Consider the following 15,601-nt stretch of genomic DNA (forward strand, 5'->3'; position numbering starts at 1 on the left):
CTATCTATCTCTCTCTCTATCTCTCTCTCTCCTATACTTACAATCCTTAGGTTAGGTCTTCTCATTGTGTCCTGCAGTTCCTAGATGTGTTGGATTACCAGCTTTATGCATTTTGCATTTTCTTTGACTATTGAGTCAATGTTTTCTACGGAATCTTCAGCACCTGAGGTTCTTTCTTCTATCTTTTGTATTCTGTTGTTGATGGTTGCATCTATGACTCCTAAATTCTTTCCAAGGTTTTCTATCTCCAGAGATATCTCACTTTGTGATTTCTTTATTGTTTCTACTACCAATTTTAGATCCTGGATGGTTTTATTTAGTTCCTTCACTTGATTGTTTGTCTTTTCCTGTAATTCTTAAGGGATTTTTGTGTTTCTTCTTTAAGGGCTTCTGCCTGTTGACCCATGATCTCCTGTATTTCTTTAAGGGATTTTTGTGTTTCCTCTTTAAGGACTTTTACCGGTTGACCGATGTTCTCCTGTATTTCTTTAAGTGAGTTATTTAAATCTTTCTTGAAGCCCTCTATCAGCATCATGATATACTATTTTAAATCCAACCCTTGCTTTTCTGGTGTGTTGGAGTATCCGGGACTTGCTGTGGTGGGAGAACTGGGTTCTGGTGTTGCCATGTGGTCTTGGTTTCTATTGGTAGGGTTCTTGTGCTTGCCTTTTGACATCTGGTTATTTCTGGTGCTAGTTGGTATTGTTGTCTCTGGAGGAAGATATTCTTTAACAACGTGTTTCCAGAAAGGCCTCCCAGAGGAGGTCACCCAACCTGAGCAGTGGCAAATGGCCTAGGGGCATTAGAGGACCTGGGGTGAGGAGAAGGGAAAGGAAAACAGGGACAGAGGTTGCACACACAGGTAGCATGTGGCTGAGCCCAGCAAGTAGAAAGCAGAGACCAGTTTCCTTTAGCTATAGAGGTGATTTTGAAGATGCAGCCAAGGGCTAAAGATAAATGATAGAGTCTAATGGCTCATGTTAAGGAATTTGGATTTTTAAAAATCATTTTACGAAACAATGATTTCTGAGGTGCTCTTTAAGCTGTGGTAGGAAGAGTGAGCTGGACAAGGACAAAGGACAGTCTGCTTCATGGTCAGTTTCTGCCATTAAGAATGCAAAGTTAAGTGTGTCTGATGTTCCGAAGGCGCATGGCTTTGGCTGCTGCAGATCTCTGAGGTTTGGTTGATAATAGCTGCTATCCTCTGAGATTTTTGTTGTTGTTGCTGTTGTTTCAATTTGAAGTGGCTACCCTCAACCCATGTGCCAGGATTATAGCCTGCTTCTCCAGCACTTATTATCATATATTCTAACGATCTGGACAGCTGGTCACTCAAGGGACAGCTCCTGATGAACTCAAACCATTTTAATAATTCTCCACACTTCCCGTTGACTGGCTGCAGTAAGGATGTGCACTTGCCAAAACTCTCAGAAGAGATATGAGGGAACAAAGGAGGCTTCTGGAAAAAGTGTCCTCACTAAAAACAAAACACAAGATTCGATGATGTTTTCTTTCTCCCTACACAATGACTGCAAGAATCACATTTCCGTTAGCTCATTCAAAATGTGAAAGATATTACATATGTATATAATATAGTTAGTAGTTTTGTTCAGTTGAAAATAAAAGATTTCTAACAACTTTCTTCCTGTAGTTCTTTAAGGGATTTTTATGTTTCCTCTTTAAGGGCTTCTACCTGTTTACCCATGTTCTCCTGTATTTCTTAAAGGGAGTTATTTATGTCCTTCTTGAAGTCCTCTATCAGCATCATGAGATGGGCTTTTAAATCTAAATCTTGCTTTTCCAGTGTATTGAGGTATCCAGGACTTGCTGTTATGGGAGAACTGGATTCGGATGATGCCATGTCACCTTGGTTTCTATTGGTAATGTTCTTGCATTTGCCTTTCACCATCTGGTCTAACTGTCGCTTATCCATCCTGCAAGCCTGTGTATCAGTATTCCTGGGAGACCAGTTCTCTCCGGGAGGAATTTAGGTATGGAGAGCTGTGGTACAGGGTCAGCTCAGGGGTGCACACTGAAATGAGAAGGATCCTGTCCCTAGCTGATCCTTAGTTCCTGGGTCCTGATAGCTCTGAGCAGGTCCCTCCTGGGCAAGGAGTTTGAAGAGAAGTGGTGGCCTTACTTGTGCATACAGGTATATAGGCACTCCTAGGAGACCAGCTCTCTCGTGGCTGTATTTGTGTACGTAGCTCTGTAGCTCAGGATTAGCTCTGGGCACAGTAGGCTGCCCCTGGGTTCTTATGTCCTGAGGGTTCCTCAGGTGGGTTCCTCTGAGCAGCAGGGGTGGTCCTACCTGTGCTCTCAGACATGCCCGCACTCCTGGGAGCCTAGCTATCTCCCTGCACCACCTGGGTATGGAGGTCTGTGGCAGGGGATGGTCTCCAGCCACAGACAGAAACCAGAAGGTTCTCTAACAACTTTCTAAAATGGGGGTGTGGGGGGGACCTGTCACATTTTGAGCAGATTAGAAAGCTAAGACAGATGATTGGCATTTATTAGGCTCCCCAAATGAGCAAGAATAAACAATATATACCACAACAGTCAGTGCCTCTATGGCACCATGATGATTGGACTACTGCACTCGTGACACTGCACACATCCTTTTCTTCTGCACAATGAAAAAGAAAATGCCTACACATGATGTTCTGCTCACCGACGATACTATGGAGAATCTCAGAGGACCAAACGCAAAGAGCCTCCATCATGGTTTGGAACAACTAATTGCTTCATCTGTTTCTCAATGAGCACTGCCTACTGTGTCTTCTGCTTTAAATCTATTTCATCTTGTCATCCCTATGATAGCTATATGCAAATTGTAGTCTGATCACTACATTTAAAATATAGTGTTGGATGCATTAGACTCACAGAATAGACAAGGCAGCAGAATGCTACCACTAGCCTAAGTGAGGTAGCCTGGAGATCTGCTGACCCAAAAATTCTGGGGATGAAATTTCCTCATTAGGAAAATGAGGTTCCATGTGGAAAAGTCCCCACATGGAGAAAAGAGGCATGCAGCATGCCTCATTACTTGTGCCTAATAACATTCCCTACAAGTAGTACATTTTAGTGGCTATATGAGGAACTGAAGATCAGGGTACGTTTAATCTCAAACTACCAGTAAGCCTGAAGTATTTGAAATTTTAGTCAATGAACTGACATTTTTTGCATGAGTGAACTTAGCTGAAGAGTCCTTTCAGGAAAAAAAAAAAAAAAAAAAGAACCCGAGAGCCTGAGTCCAGCATTTCTAAAAATGTGCATGAGTGTGCAAAGCCCAGAAAGCCGAGAATTAGTCAGCTCACAGTCCTCTCAGGTCAGTGCCCCCTCTGTAGAACCTGACTCATTTCATCTGCTCTCATGGCCTCCACACACACTCTGGTGAAGCATAACCTGGCAAGTCTTCCCCTCTAAACATTTCAGGCAACCTTGAGACTTATAAAGATACCAACCTCCCAAGGAAGTATGCTCATATACAAACATGCTTTGGGAAGCTAAGATATCCCCTCTACCTATCTGGAAGGCAGCAGCCTTTGAATTAAGACTTGCCTGCTGCTATTGACTCTTAGACCACTATTTTAAAAGATAAGACCCAAAGAACATGTACTGTTTTCCTTGTTGCTGTGACAAAACACTCAACAGAAGCAATTTAAGGCTGGGGGGGGGGGGATAATTTGGCTCCCAGTTTGAGGGTGCAGTGCATCAGGGCAGGAAAGACATGGATGGCAGCAGGGTCATATAGCAGCGGCCAACATGGCATCTGCCATCAGGAAGCTGATGAACAGCGCCCGGCACTTGCTGCTTTCTCCCATCCAGAACTGCAGCTCATGGATGGCTCTGCAATGTTTAGAGCCGACCTGTCCATACTTCACCAAACCCAGTCTAGAGGCAGGCTTACAGGAATGCACAGAGGTTTGTCTCTTAGATTGTAGATCCTGTCAAGCTTACAATCTGTAGGAGCCATCACAAGGACTGTGTGAGCGGAAATCAGATCAGAGACTCTATCTTGATATCTGAGCAACTCAAAGAAATTCATAATGCTGTGTTTCTGAGGGGTGTGTGAGGCCCCTCTAACCTTCCTGCTGTTCCTGGGGCCCAGCTGGAGTCCTTGACAGCCTAGTGGGGGAGAACAAGCTCTGCTATAGAGACCCCTGAGGTAGGGGCGGGTTGGCTATGCTTAGGGCTAGAAGGAATTGAGGTTACTTGGAAAATAAAGAGCTGCTTTAAAAAGAATTTGTCTCCTCCATGTTCTCCAAGTCTGTGAGAACTGCCTGGCGTTGACTGTTTTTGTTGGTATTCTGTCTAAGCTCCACCCCACACTTACCTGGCAACAACCAGGTATGCCCTGCCCCATAGACCTGGCCCACTATAAGAGGGGCTACTTGCCCCTTCTCTCTCTCTGTTTCTCTCATCCTACTCTCACCTCTCTGCTGCTTGGGCTCTCCGACTCTCCTCCCCTCCCCACTCTTTCCACGTGGTCATGGCAGGCCTCCACTACTCTCTACTCTCTCTCTCTCTCTCTCTCTCTCTCTCTCTCTCTCTCTCTCTCTCTCTGCCTTTCTCTACCACTAACTCACAACCTCTACCCTGAATAAACTCTATTCTATACCATGTCTGTGTGTGTGTGGTCCCTCAGGGGGAAGAGGTACTTGGACATGGGCATCCCCTTCCCCCACACTGTTGTGCCACAGTCCCATAACCCCCATTCTCTCTTCTTAAGCCCCCTTCATTGATGCATTGGCCCTTTCATTGGTGCATTGGCCCTTCATTTGGCCTTTCAGTTTTTAGCTCCCTAAGGTCCCCAGGAAAGAAGTCTCCTGTTTTGTCTGACTAATTAGTATTCACAGTAAGCCCACCCTTGACATAAACCAGCACACACACACACACACACACACACACAGTAGCAGCAGCAGTAACAACAGGCACACACATGCTACAGGACTTTCAGTTTGTGATATTTTGAGACCTAAATGGTCTAGAGGGGGCGGAGAGGGGGAGGTCTCACCAATCTAAGGAAGTGAGTTCACACACAGGCTTTGCTCTTGCAGACACCCAGACTGAGCCCAACAGTCCACAGTTATAGCACACACACCAGGGCTCATTCAAATTCTCTGAGGGAAATAGGCTTCACTTAGCTCTTAACAAGTTATCCAATCCTTTCTTGTACAAGTTATGTAGCCCTTTCTTCTACTTATAGCTAGCTACACACATGCTTCATTTGTTTATGCCTTGGGTATATTTTTGGTTTGTCTGAGTCTCTCGCCATCTTTGAAAACTTAATTCAAAGAGTGAAAAAAAATGAGTAAGGTAAACAGTGCTCTCTGTCCCGCTCTGGTCTCTGTGTGCTTCAGCAGGAAATGCATTTGTGACACTTTTAAAATGAGCAATCACATGTATAATCAACTTGGTTAAAACTTCCTTCCTGGTAACTGCAACACTTCCTCTGCATCTGGATATGAAGGGAGCCCCAGAAAAGCGGAAGCATTGCCGTCGAGAGGTGCCCCGGGTAGGTTTGAATTCATTTTGTTTTCCTGAAGTAAACAAATGACCCTCCCTCAGCATCACCTTCAGGGCTGCCTCAGGTACTGCTGCTTTCTGTTGTTTGCTCTTTGCTTGGTGTGACTTGGAACAGCAACACTTCCTTCTAAGCTAGAATATTTTTGTCTGGATCCATTGCCGGTTCAATATGAGCCAACCCTGAGCGTCTGAGTTTCCTTGTCTCGCTGAGCTTAGACTGTGTATATCCACAAAGTTCCGTCCAGCGAGGGCTTGCAGGTGCATTAGTTCTTTCTGTTTTTGTTTGTGAGGAAGGGGGCGGCCACAGAGCCCGTGACGAACAGGATCCAGAGTCTTACAAGTGCATGCTTGGGGATTCTGACCAGACAGTGTTTTTGTAAGAGGACAAAGCTACTTAGTCCCAGTCATGAGGAAACCCAGTGAGTATTTGGTCAACCTTTTCTCTTCTGTACCTTGTACCAAGATATAGCCTGAGTTCCTGCTGTCACTGAGGCAGATACTGAGTTATATTTGTATGCTTAAATTTGGACATGTTTTATTTTAAGTTCATGTCTGTATCAAAATAGCTTATGGTTCTTTTCTTCGTTGGTTATCCTATAATGTACCAGAAGAGTGAAGTAAATGCTTTAAATGACCAAGCAGCAGTTGCTTGGGACAGTTGTCTTCATTTATTTACTAAGTATAACTTCATTATATTTTAAAAGGAGGGAGAACTGACTTTTAAAATAGCTTTACCCAAGGACTGTACATAAGCTGAGATCCAATGTAACTTGTCTTCTAAAGCTTTTAACCAGAATCTCCTTTGGGTATATAATTAACACTGAACTGTTAGTTGGGAAATAACTAATTATGGATCTCATTAACACCGGTTAGGGAGTAAATGATATTTTCTGAAGTATTTTGCTTCAGTATTTGAATGTGGTTTATAATTTAATGTAGGACCAATGTAGCAATGCTAAATGTTAAAATCAAATTTTTTTATGAATCACTTTTATGAATTATTTTATTTTTTGAGCATTTCAGTCACTATTTGATGGGCTTGTGATTACACTTAAATGCTTTGTAGAGGGCAAATACTTATATATGGGTAATATGATGGAATAAATTTGTTAATTCCTGCCATGGAGATGAAAATATTAGGACAAGAAGAAACTAAATTATTGTTTAGGGTCACGGGAGAGCAGGAGTAGTGTCATCCACAGTGTCTCCTCTAAAGCAGAGGCAGGCCAAACCAACCGGCTTAGTTAAAATTACATAAAAGTTCACGTTGGGAAAGTCCAAGTGTGGTGACACCTCCCTCTGCCTAACATAGAGATGATAGCTGAAACGCTCCACAGTCCCTGATCAAAATGGCACGTGTCTCCAAATGGCCTTGATTACCAGCTTTACCAAGTTTACTACTCTCAAGTTTTATGAATGAAACACCTAGCTTTCTTATATAGAAAGAAAAAAATGAAAAGAAAGAAGACAGGAAGTTGACTAGGGAGCCTGGGTTCCGACAGTTTGAAAATAGAGAAGATGAAGCAAGGTTGGGTTGTCTGGGTCAGAGAAGCGTGAGGCTGAACGAAGGAACTGCACTGGCTTCTTCTCACAGTGATGTTCAGGGACTCAGGCCGCACCCTGGGGGGACTTGGCCTTTGTCCTCCACTGGACTGTCCTATGCACCTGCGTGTTTCAGGATAGTTACAAACAGCAAACAGTCACTCTTTTGAGCCAGTAAATGTGCTAGGTGGGTGTTTCACATATTTTTTGTGCACATATGGGGCTGGTATATGTGTGTGGTGTGCACATGCATGTGTGCAGGTGCACAGGTACACCTGAAGAGGACAGAGGAGACTCCACCTTATTCCTTTCAGACTGGGTCTCTCACTGAACCTGGAGCTAGGCTGGTAGACAGCAAGCCCCAGTGAGTTCTCTCATCTCTGTTCTCCTTTCCAACACACACACACACACACAGAGACAGAGACAGAGACAGAGAGACAGAGACAGAGTCCCCTGGTGTTACAGGTCCATGGGAACAATGACAATGCCTATGTGGGTGGTAGGGTATGAACTCTGGCCTCATGTTTCTACAGCAAGGACTTTTATCCACTGAGCCATCTCTCCAGCCCCATAGTGCTTTATAGTGCTTTAAATTAAAACACCACACACACACACACACACACCTAAAGAAAATGTATCAGCATGCTAAAAAAAAAAAGCGCACTGCCTTATTTAACTTTTATGTCCATCCTCTAGGTGTAAGCAAATTGACATGTAAGAATCGGGCTCGGAGATTAAGTAGGCCACATCACTTAGACAGTAACTGGCTGGCAGAGATTCATGTCCCGGCACGCGCTGTTAAAGACAGCGCTGCCTCCATCTTTCTTGGTCCCTCCAGGCCTTGTGCTCACATCGACCCACCACACTTTCTCTCTGCCATCGTACAGGACTGAACAGGAAACTGTCTCTTGACAAAGTTCTGTTTCTCTGCTCCCAGGTCACATAGGGCATGGAGCTGGAGAACTATGAACAAGCAGTGGTGCTAAGAGAGGACAACCTCCGCCGGCGCCGGAGGATGAAGCCCCGCAGCGCAACTGGCAGCCTGTCATCCATGGAGCTCATCCCCATTGAGTTCGTACTGCCCACCAGCCAGCGAATCTGCAAGACTCCAGAAACAGCGCTGCTGCATGTGGCTGGCCATGGCAATGTGGAGCAGATGAAGGCTCAGGTGTGGCTACGCGTACTGGAGACCAGTGTGGCTGCGGAATTCTACCACCGATTGGGCCCGGACCAGTTCCTCCTGCTCTACCAGAAGAAGGGACAATGGTATGAGATCTACGACAGGTACCAGGTGGTGCAGACCCTAGACTGCCTACGTTACTGGAAGATGATGCACAAGAGCCCTGGCCAGATCCACGTGGTACAGCGACACGTACCTTCTGAGGAGACCCTGGCTTTCCAGAAGCAGCTCACCTCTCTGATTGGCTATGACGTCACTGACATCAGCAATGTGCACGATGATGAGTTAGAGTTCACTCGCCGCCGTCTGGTTACTCCCCGCATGGAGGAGGTGGCTAGCCGGGATGCCAAACTCTATGCTATGCACCCTTGGGTGACATCCAAACCTCTCCCAGAGTATCTGTCCAAAAAGATTGCCAACAACTGTATCTTCATCGTCATCCACCGCGGTACCACCAGTCAAACCATCAAGGTCTCCGCAGATGATACTCCTGGCGCCATCCTCCACAGCTTCTTCACCAAAATGGCCAAGAAGAAGTCCCTAATGAATATCCCAGAAAGTCAAAGTGAGCAGGATTTTGTGCTGCGGGTCTGTGGCCGCGATGAGTACCTGGTGGGTGAAACGCCCCTCAAAAATTTCCAGTGGGTAAGGCAGTGCCTCAAGAATGGAGATGAAATACACCTGGTGCTCGACACACCTCCAGACCCAGCCCTTGATGAGGTGAGGAACGAAGAATGGCCCCTGGTGGATGACTGCACTGGAGTCACCGGCTACCACGAGCAGCTGACCATCCACGGCAAGGACCACGAGAGCGTGTTCACGGTGTCTTTGTGGGACTGTGACCGAAAGTTCAGGGTCAAGATCAGAGGCATTGATATCCCTGTCCTGCCTCGAAACACTGACCTCACTGTTTTTGTGGAAGCGAACATACAGCACGGGCAACAAGTCCTTTGCCAAAGGAGAACCAGCCCTAAGCCTTTTACAGAAGAGGTGCTCTGGAATGTGTGGCTAGAGTTTGGCATCAAAATCAAAGACTTGCCCAAAGGGGCCCTATTGAACCTACAGATCTACTGCTGCAAAACCCCACCACTGTCCAGCAAGGTTTCTGCGGAGACATCAAGTTCAGAGTCCAAGGGCAAAGCCCAGCTTCTCTATTATGTGAACTTGCTGTTAATAGACCACCGTTTCCTCCTCCGCCACGGGGACTACGTGCTCCACATGTGGCAGATATCTGGGAAGGCAGAGGAGCAGGGCAGCTTCAATGCTGACAAGCTCACATCCGCAACCAATCCCGACAAGGAGAATTCAATGTCCATTTCCATCCTGCTGGACAACTACTGCCACCCCATAGCCTTGCCTAAGCACCAGCCCACCCCTGACCCAGAGGGAGACAGGGTTCGAGCCGAAATGCCCAATCAGCTTCGAAAGCAATTGGAGGCAATCATAGCCACAGATCCACTTAACCCCCTCACAGCCGAGGACAAAGAATTGCTTTGGCATTTTCGATATGAAAGCCTGAAGCATCCGAAGGCATATCCTAAGCTGTTCAGCTCAGTGAAATGGGGACAGCAAGAAATTGTTGCCAAAACCTACCAGCTGCTAGCCAGAAGGGAGATCTGGGATCAAAGTGCTTTGGACGTTGGCTTAACCATGCAGCTCCTGGACTGCAACTTCTCAGACGAAAACGTAAGGGCCATTGCAGTTCAGAAGCTGGAGGGCTTGGAGGACGATGACGTTTTACATTACCTTCTCCAGCTGGTGCAGGTAGGGGCTGGTGGTTAGCAGGAGCCACTGTCTCAGAGAGCTAATTTGCATGCGCACAGGCACCCCCTTCGGGAGTCATCCCGTACCCTTTGTTCAGTTTCATGATCAGTCAGTCTAGTGTCGATGAAGCCACGTCAAAAAAAGTAGCAAATGCTTCCACTGACTTTTTTACTGTCTCTGAGGGTTCGCCAGCAAAGCGTTGTAAAGACACCAGTGCTGCCCTTCACGTTTTAGAATTGTCCCAGTGGAACTCACATAGTCCTCATTAACCATTTTAATGATAGATTCAACTACTTACAAACTTCCTTGGGCTAAGGCTAATGATTTACATGTGTATGTGTGTGTGTGTGTCTGTCTGTCTGTCTGTCTGTCTGCGTGTGTGTGTGTGTGTGTGTGTGTGTGTGTATTGTGTCATTTGATTCCGCTATTAACTATGACGGTGGTTAAATTATAATTTGGATTTGCATTTTATACATATGGAAATTAAGATACAAGGACACTAAGTTATGTGTCCAAGACCACATATTTTAAAAAGCAAATGGGTTCAATGAAAGGGCTGACTGACTCCAGGCTTTGTCCTTTTGACAGCCTTGAATATCTTGCAGGACTCTAGCAGCAGGACAAGGCAGGTTAGAGATATTTTAAATCTCTGCCTGTGTTTCTTACAATTTGCTGAACAACATGTTGTATCTGGGTAGAATCTTTTAAAAACTTTATTATTTTATTCTTGAGTATTGTATATAGGTATACATTGAAACATGGTCATATACACTTCCTATTTCCACTTCAGAGTCTCTTCCTGTCCTTATTAATAAGTCTCCCTCTCAAGTTAATGTCATTTCCCCCTAATAACTGCTAAGTTCAACTAGCCCTGTCCACATGTTCATGGGTGTAGAGCCTTCCATGAGAGCAGAGGGATCTTTTCAGTAAACACATCTTCCAAAAAGAATGATTTTTTTTCTCTCCTAACAACTTTCCACTGCCCCTAGCTCCTCAATAAGAAATAGGGTCTAGAGGTTTGATCCTGTGCAGGTGACCACAGTTATTCTGAGTTCATGACGACTTTCAGACCTACTCTACAGGGGTAAATGTCATGCTTGATACTGTAATCCTGGTCAAAAGCCCATGGCTGGGGAGGTCATAGGCCCTAGGGTAGACCGAGCTATTGCTATTTTGCTAAATAATTGTGCTGAGTAGGATCTTGGTAGCTGCCCTCTTTAAACAGGCAGCAAACTAGTTTCACTCAGTTCCCATGATGCTCTCTGGGGTTCTGTGAGGTCAGTGAGCTATACACCTGAGTTTATCTAGGTTGTTAAAGAACAGTAGTTCTGCTCACTTTAGTAATTCTCAACTTACATTGTGTTGCTTGACAAGGGAAAGGAAAGTAAGAGATGTGGGGGGAAATGGTATTGTACAGTATAGATTGGTCAGTCCTTAGTTCAACAACTTCTCCAGTAAGAAGACAAAGTTTCAGACCTGCTGCAATACACACAAATACACACCATGTGTTTAATAACAATTTATGAAATTATGGCAAGGGCTTCTGGGAAAAACCGTAGAGTACTAATAGCAAATAGGGGACCAGGTGACACTTAATTGTGATTAATGCATCCAGGGACTGTTCAGAGCAGGCAATGCTTGCTCTAACTACTTTTTCATTGTCATTTTTCCAAAGTAAACTTTGCAGAATTCAAAGATAAGTAACATTTTTCTTGGCAATATTTTAGGTGAGAGAGGTCAACCGGCCTTACTGATTTTGGATGTGTTGGCTTATATTTGAAGAGTGATATTCATTTGTGCAGCGATTTGAAACATTTCCAGCTCTAACTAAATGACTCACTGATGGTTAAAATGGTCTCTCGGTTGCAATCTGCATCATTGTTGTAGAAGTGAAACACGAAGGAAGACCGGCTCTCAGCTTAGAAACCTAAAACACTTTTAAAGTGGGTTCTGTTGACTGAGTAACCACATTCTCAGAACTCAACTGAGATGCAGTTCTAGGGCACCTACTTGGCCACACCCAAAAGAAGCACTTTTGAAAGGAGGGCTAACATTGAAACACTAAGGTCAGTATTGATCAGGTCAAACTGGAAACCCAGAGTGAGAAGAACTATGAACATAACAAGAAGACTTCAGGCTCCATAATATGAGCTACAGTGGAAATGTCTTCTGTTCTTTGGTGGAAAAGAAGACGATTCCTATTTATGAAGGAACTGTTCTAAGATAGTTCATATTCGATTTATATACGCTACCTACCTTTTAGCTTAATATATGCATTGATAATTAAATAATGTTCATCGCTTTCAAAACTATTAGCTACTTCAAGCTTATTGAAAAATAAAATATGAAAAATATGCAGGGACCCACCAAGATTTAGTTTATTTTTTCCCACTTTATTGCCTATCTTTCTTCAATAATAGAGCTGCCCTGTCCCTTAAGTCAACATCCAACCCAGAACCAACACTGGGAAAATGACCAAACACTAACAATGAAGATCAAGTTCGGCCTGGAGAAGCATAGAAAATCAGGGACATTCTGACTCAACGCTCTGACCCGAGGTGCAGCAGGGTGGGGCCTGCTGTTTACCTGCAGCGGAAAGACAGGAGCGGTTCAAAAGGGAGGCTACGGGGCTTTAGAATCTTCACACTTGACCCATCTTTGTATCTATTGTTCTGATGAGTGCTGTATTTCCACGGCCCATTTGCTTTGTAACAACCACCTTTACCTTTCATTATAAAGAATTATTATAGCCATGTCTACCTCTCCCCTCTCCCCTCCCAATAACTCAACTCATTCTAACCCAGAGCAAAAGCATTCTTCACAACTTCAGTTCTGCCAAGACTCAGATCACAGCACTGTGCGTCACGAGTTCCGGCCTCCAGCCCCAGCTTGGTCCTCACATATTCTAGAATACTGTGCGAGTGCCTCCTCCTGCTCTTAGTGTCTGCTTAAACAGGGAACTGGATTTGAGTGGCTGGGGAGAGTCTCACCACCTTAGCTGGAAAGACCCACTTACGCAGAACCCTGGGTTTCCCCATTTCCTTTCTCCTGACTGACCACCAGAGTACAGTCCTTCAAACACCAATGTGCTCTTCCTTTAGGCTGTGAAATTTGAACCCTACCATGACAGTGCGCTGGCCAGATTCCTGCTGAAACGTGGCTTGAGAGTAAGTATTTCCACTTTGATAACAGTGTAACCGTTTAGACCACCAGGAATTTCCCAGTCAACCTACAGCACTAATCACCACCATCTCAACCTTCTTGTACCCTTCTCAGAACAAAAGAATCGGTCACTTCTTGTTCTGGTTCCTGCGAAGTGAGATAGCCCAGTCCAGACACTATCAGCAGAGGTTCGCTGTGATCCTGGAGGCGTACCTCCGGGGCTGTGGCACAGCCATGCTACAGGACTTCACACAGCAGGTCCACGTGATTGAGATGTTACAGAAAGTCACCATTGAGATTAAATCGCTCTCGGCTGAAAAGTATGATGTCAGTTCCCAAGGTACAGTGGCTGTGTTTTCTCAGTTCTCCTTCTAAATGTCATGATTGTTTTGATTCTTCTTTCTGGAATTCAAGTAGTATTTTGCAAAAAGTGGCCAAGAAAACAGTTTGGTCTCTTGTCTTCAATGAAGTAAATAGATTTAAAGCTCTTTCTATATATAAGACGTGATGTTTTATGACCATAAATATATATATTCTTACAAATGAAGTTGCGCATGTGAAACTTGTCGAAATTGAAGAACTATGTGTGAATGGAAGACTTAAGTTTCAATAACAGTTTTCCACACACGAGAAGTTACTTCCAAATCTCCCTTTCCCCATCTTTGAATACTTTTGTGCTGATTTCAGTCAGAATTTGAAGGTAATATTGAGAGCTTAGGTTGATTTTAAAATTTTGTCATATACATACATTTGCATCTCAGAATAATACACAAAGATCAATGTATGTTACCTTCACACGTGTATACACACACACACACACACCTCTTCCCTGTAGCCATTCCCAGTCTCTTGTCTCTGCTCTAGGAAAATTAACCCCTCCTATAAGGTTTGGGTTGATACCACTTTAGGTTGTCATCATTGAAACATCTTTCTGACATAATAAAACATATGAAACCTGAACCTAGAGAGTATCTTTTACTCACTTTATAAGTCTAGACCTAGCACAACAGCTTAAAACAGACACCAACATCACTGCCCAGTGGTTTAAGCTTTTGAATAGTTTACATTTCTAACCTTCCCTTTTGATAATTTTCTAGTTCATTGATCATGCTACCCCCAAAAGCCACTAACAGTGGCAGTAACAATCTTACATTTGGGCTGGCCTCTGCCTGCTCTCCAGCCAGTGATCTGTACTCTGCCTTGAGAATTTTGAGGTTGCCACATCTTTTGTACACACCCTAACTTCCTCTTTTGAGAATTTGCAGAACTCTAACCCAGCTCTAGTTAAGAGTGTGTTCAACTGTCTCCTCCACAAATCAGATGGCCGCTAAAAGTCTCACAGGCTGGAAAGACGATGGTCACGACAATTCCTTAGGTTCATGCTCAGCACACTCTCTTGGCTGGAGGTTTTTACACACATGTTCACATATGTCCTCTACCTGGGAAGGGACATTTACAGTTAAGTTGTTCACAGTGATCCTGACTTACTTTGTTCACTTGGAATGGTTAGATCCCCAAAGGCAGAGCTCTATATCCCTTTTCCTACTACTCGTTTTCCAGATCATGTACACGGACTTCTGAGGGAATGTGACGCCAGGACGTGCTGAGATCATGACAGTATGGATAATGTCTTGCAATGACTTAATTCCTGTATGCTTTTGATCATTGCAGTTATTTCACAGCTTAAGCAAAAGCTTGAAAGCCTGCAGAATTCCAATCTCCCTGAGAGCTTTAGAGTTCCCTATGACCCTGGACTGAAAGCCGGTACTCTGGTGGTAGGTATCGGTGGGATTTCTCTGTATGTTCCTTATGTCCTGCAAATGTCTAGCATGCTTTATAGAGCCAGGGCCTTCACAATGGATCTTCGGTAGACCCAAGAATCTAGAGCATCCCCAGATGGGCTTCGGTTGATTCTCTCTCAAATCACTAGCACCTGACATCCCAGCACCCAATAGAGCACACCAATGGAAGGGTAATTTCCCTTCTGTTGTGTTTTAAATCAATTTATTGGTGTATTCTTTACACAAACAGTTGACCATAGTGAAGTTCAGTGAGTTTTCACAGGTAAATGCTTCTATAAAGCCATCAGCAATATTGAAACACTGAACATTCTTCTAGAAATAAAATAGAAATTCTTTCCATCACTATCAGCTATCCATATTGTAGATGCATCTATGCCTCCTCTCTCTGACCCCTTCTGTTGACGTAAGTGTCTGCATGCATGTCAGTACCACATAGTGTAACAGACCACTTTGCATGCTTCTTACAGAGGTATACTTCCCCTCATGTACCTCTTCTGCATGCATTATAAACCCCCAGTATATCATTTTTGCTTTAAACAAAAAAAAATGTATGTATACTAGATAGATTAAGCCATCTTAAACATTTACCCACATGTTATGATGCTAGGTACAGATACTCTCC

The 15,601-nt window shown here is 44.2% G+C and overlaps 1 protein-coding gene across 4 annotated transcripts in view; it reads left to right on the plus strand.

The window, feature by feature from the left end:
• The first annotated feature begins 5,426 nt into the window (after positions 1 to 5,426).
• Positions 5,427 to 15,601, plus strand: part of Pik3cg (phosphatidylinositol-4,5-bisphosphate 3-kinase catalytic subunit gamma) — a 34,089-nt gene continuing 23,914 nt past the window's right edge. The window contains exons 1-5 of one of the 4 annotated variants that reach the window (XM_052185978.1): positions 5,427 to 5,518; positions 8,009 to 10,015; positions 13,117 to 13,182; positions 13,292 to 13,517; positions 14,849 to 14,952. In XM_052185978.1, the coding sequence (XP_052041938.1) occupies positions 8,021 to 10,015; positions 13,117 to 13,182; positions 13,292 to 13,517; positions 14,849 to 14,952 (2,391 nt within the window). In that variant the 5' untranslated portion in view covers positions 5,427 to 5,518; positions 8,009 to 8,020. Of the gene's footprint in view, positions 5,595 to 5,628; positions 5,949 to 8,008; positions 10,016 to 13,116; positions 13,183 to 13,291; positions 13,518 to 14,848; positions 14,953 to 15,601 lie in introns of those variants that run through there. The other 3 variants (XM_052185979.1, XM_052185977.1, XM_052185980.1) reach the window with 3 other exon arrangements.

This window comes from Apodemus sylvaticus, chromosome 6 (genome assembly GCF_947179515.1).
Source record: "Apodemus sylvaticus chromosome 6, mApoSyl1.1, whole genome shotgun sequence".
In the NCBI taxonomy this organism is placed as follows: domain Eukaryota; kingdom Metazoa; phylum Chordata; class Mammalia; order Rodentia; family Muridae; genus Apodemus; species Apodemus sylvaticus.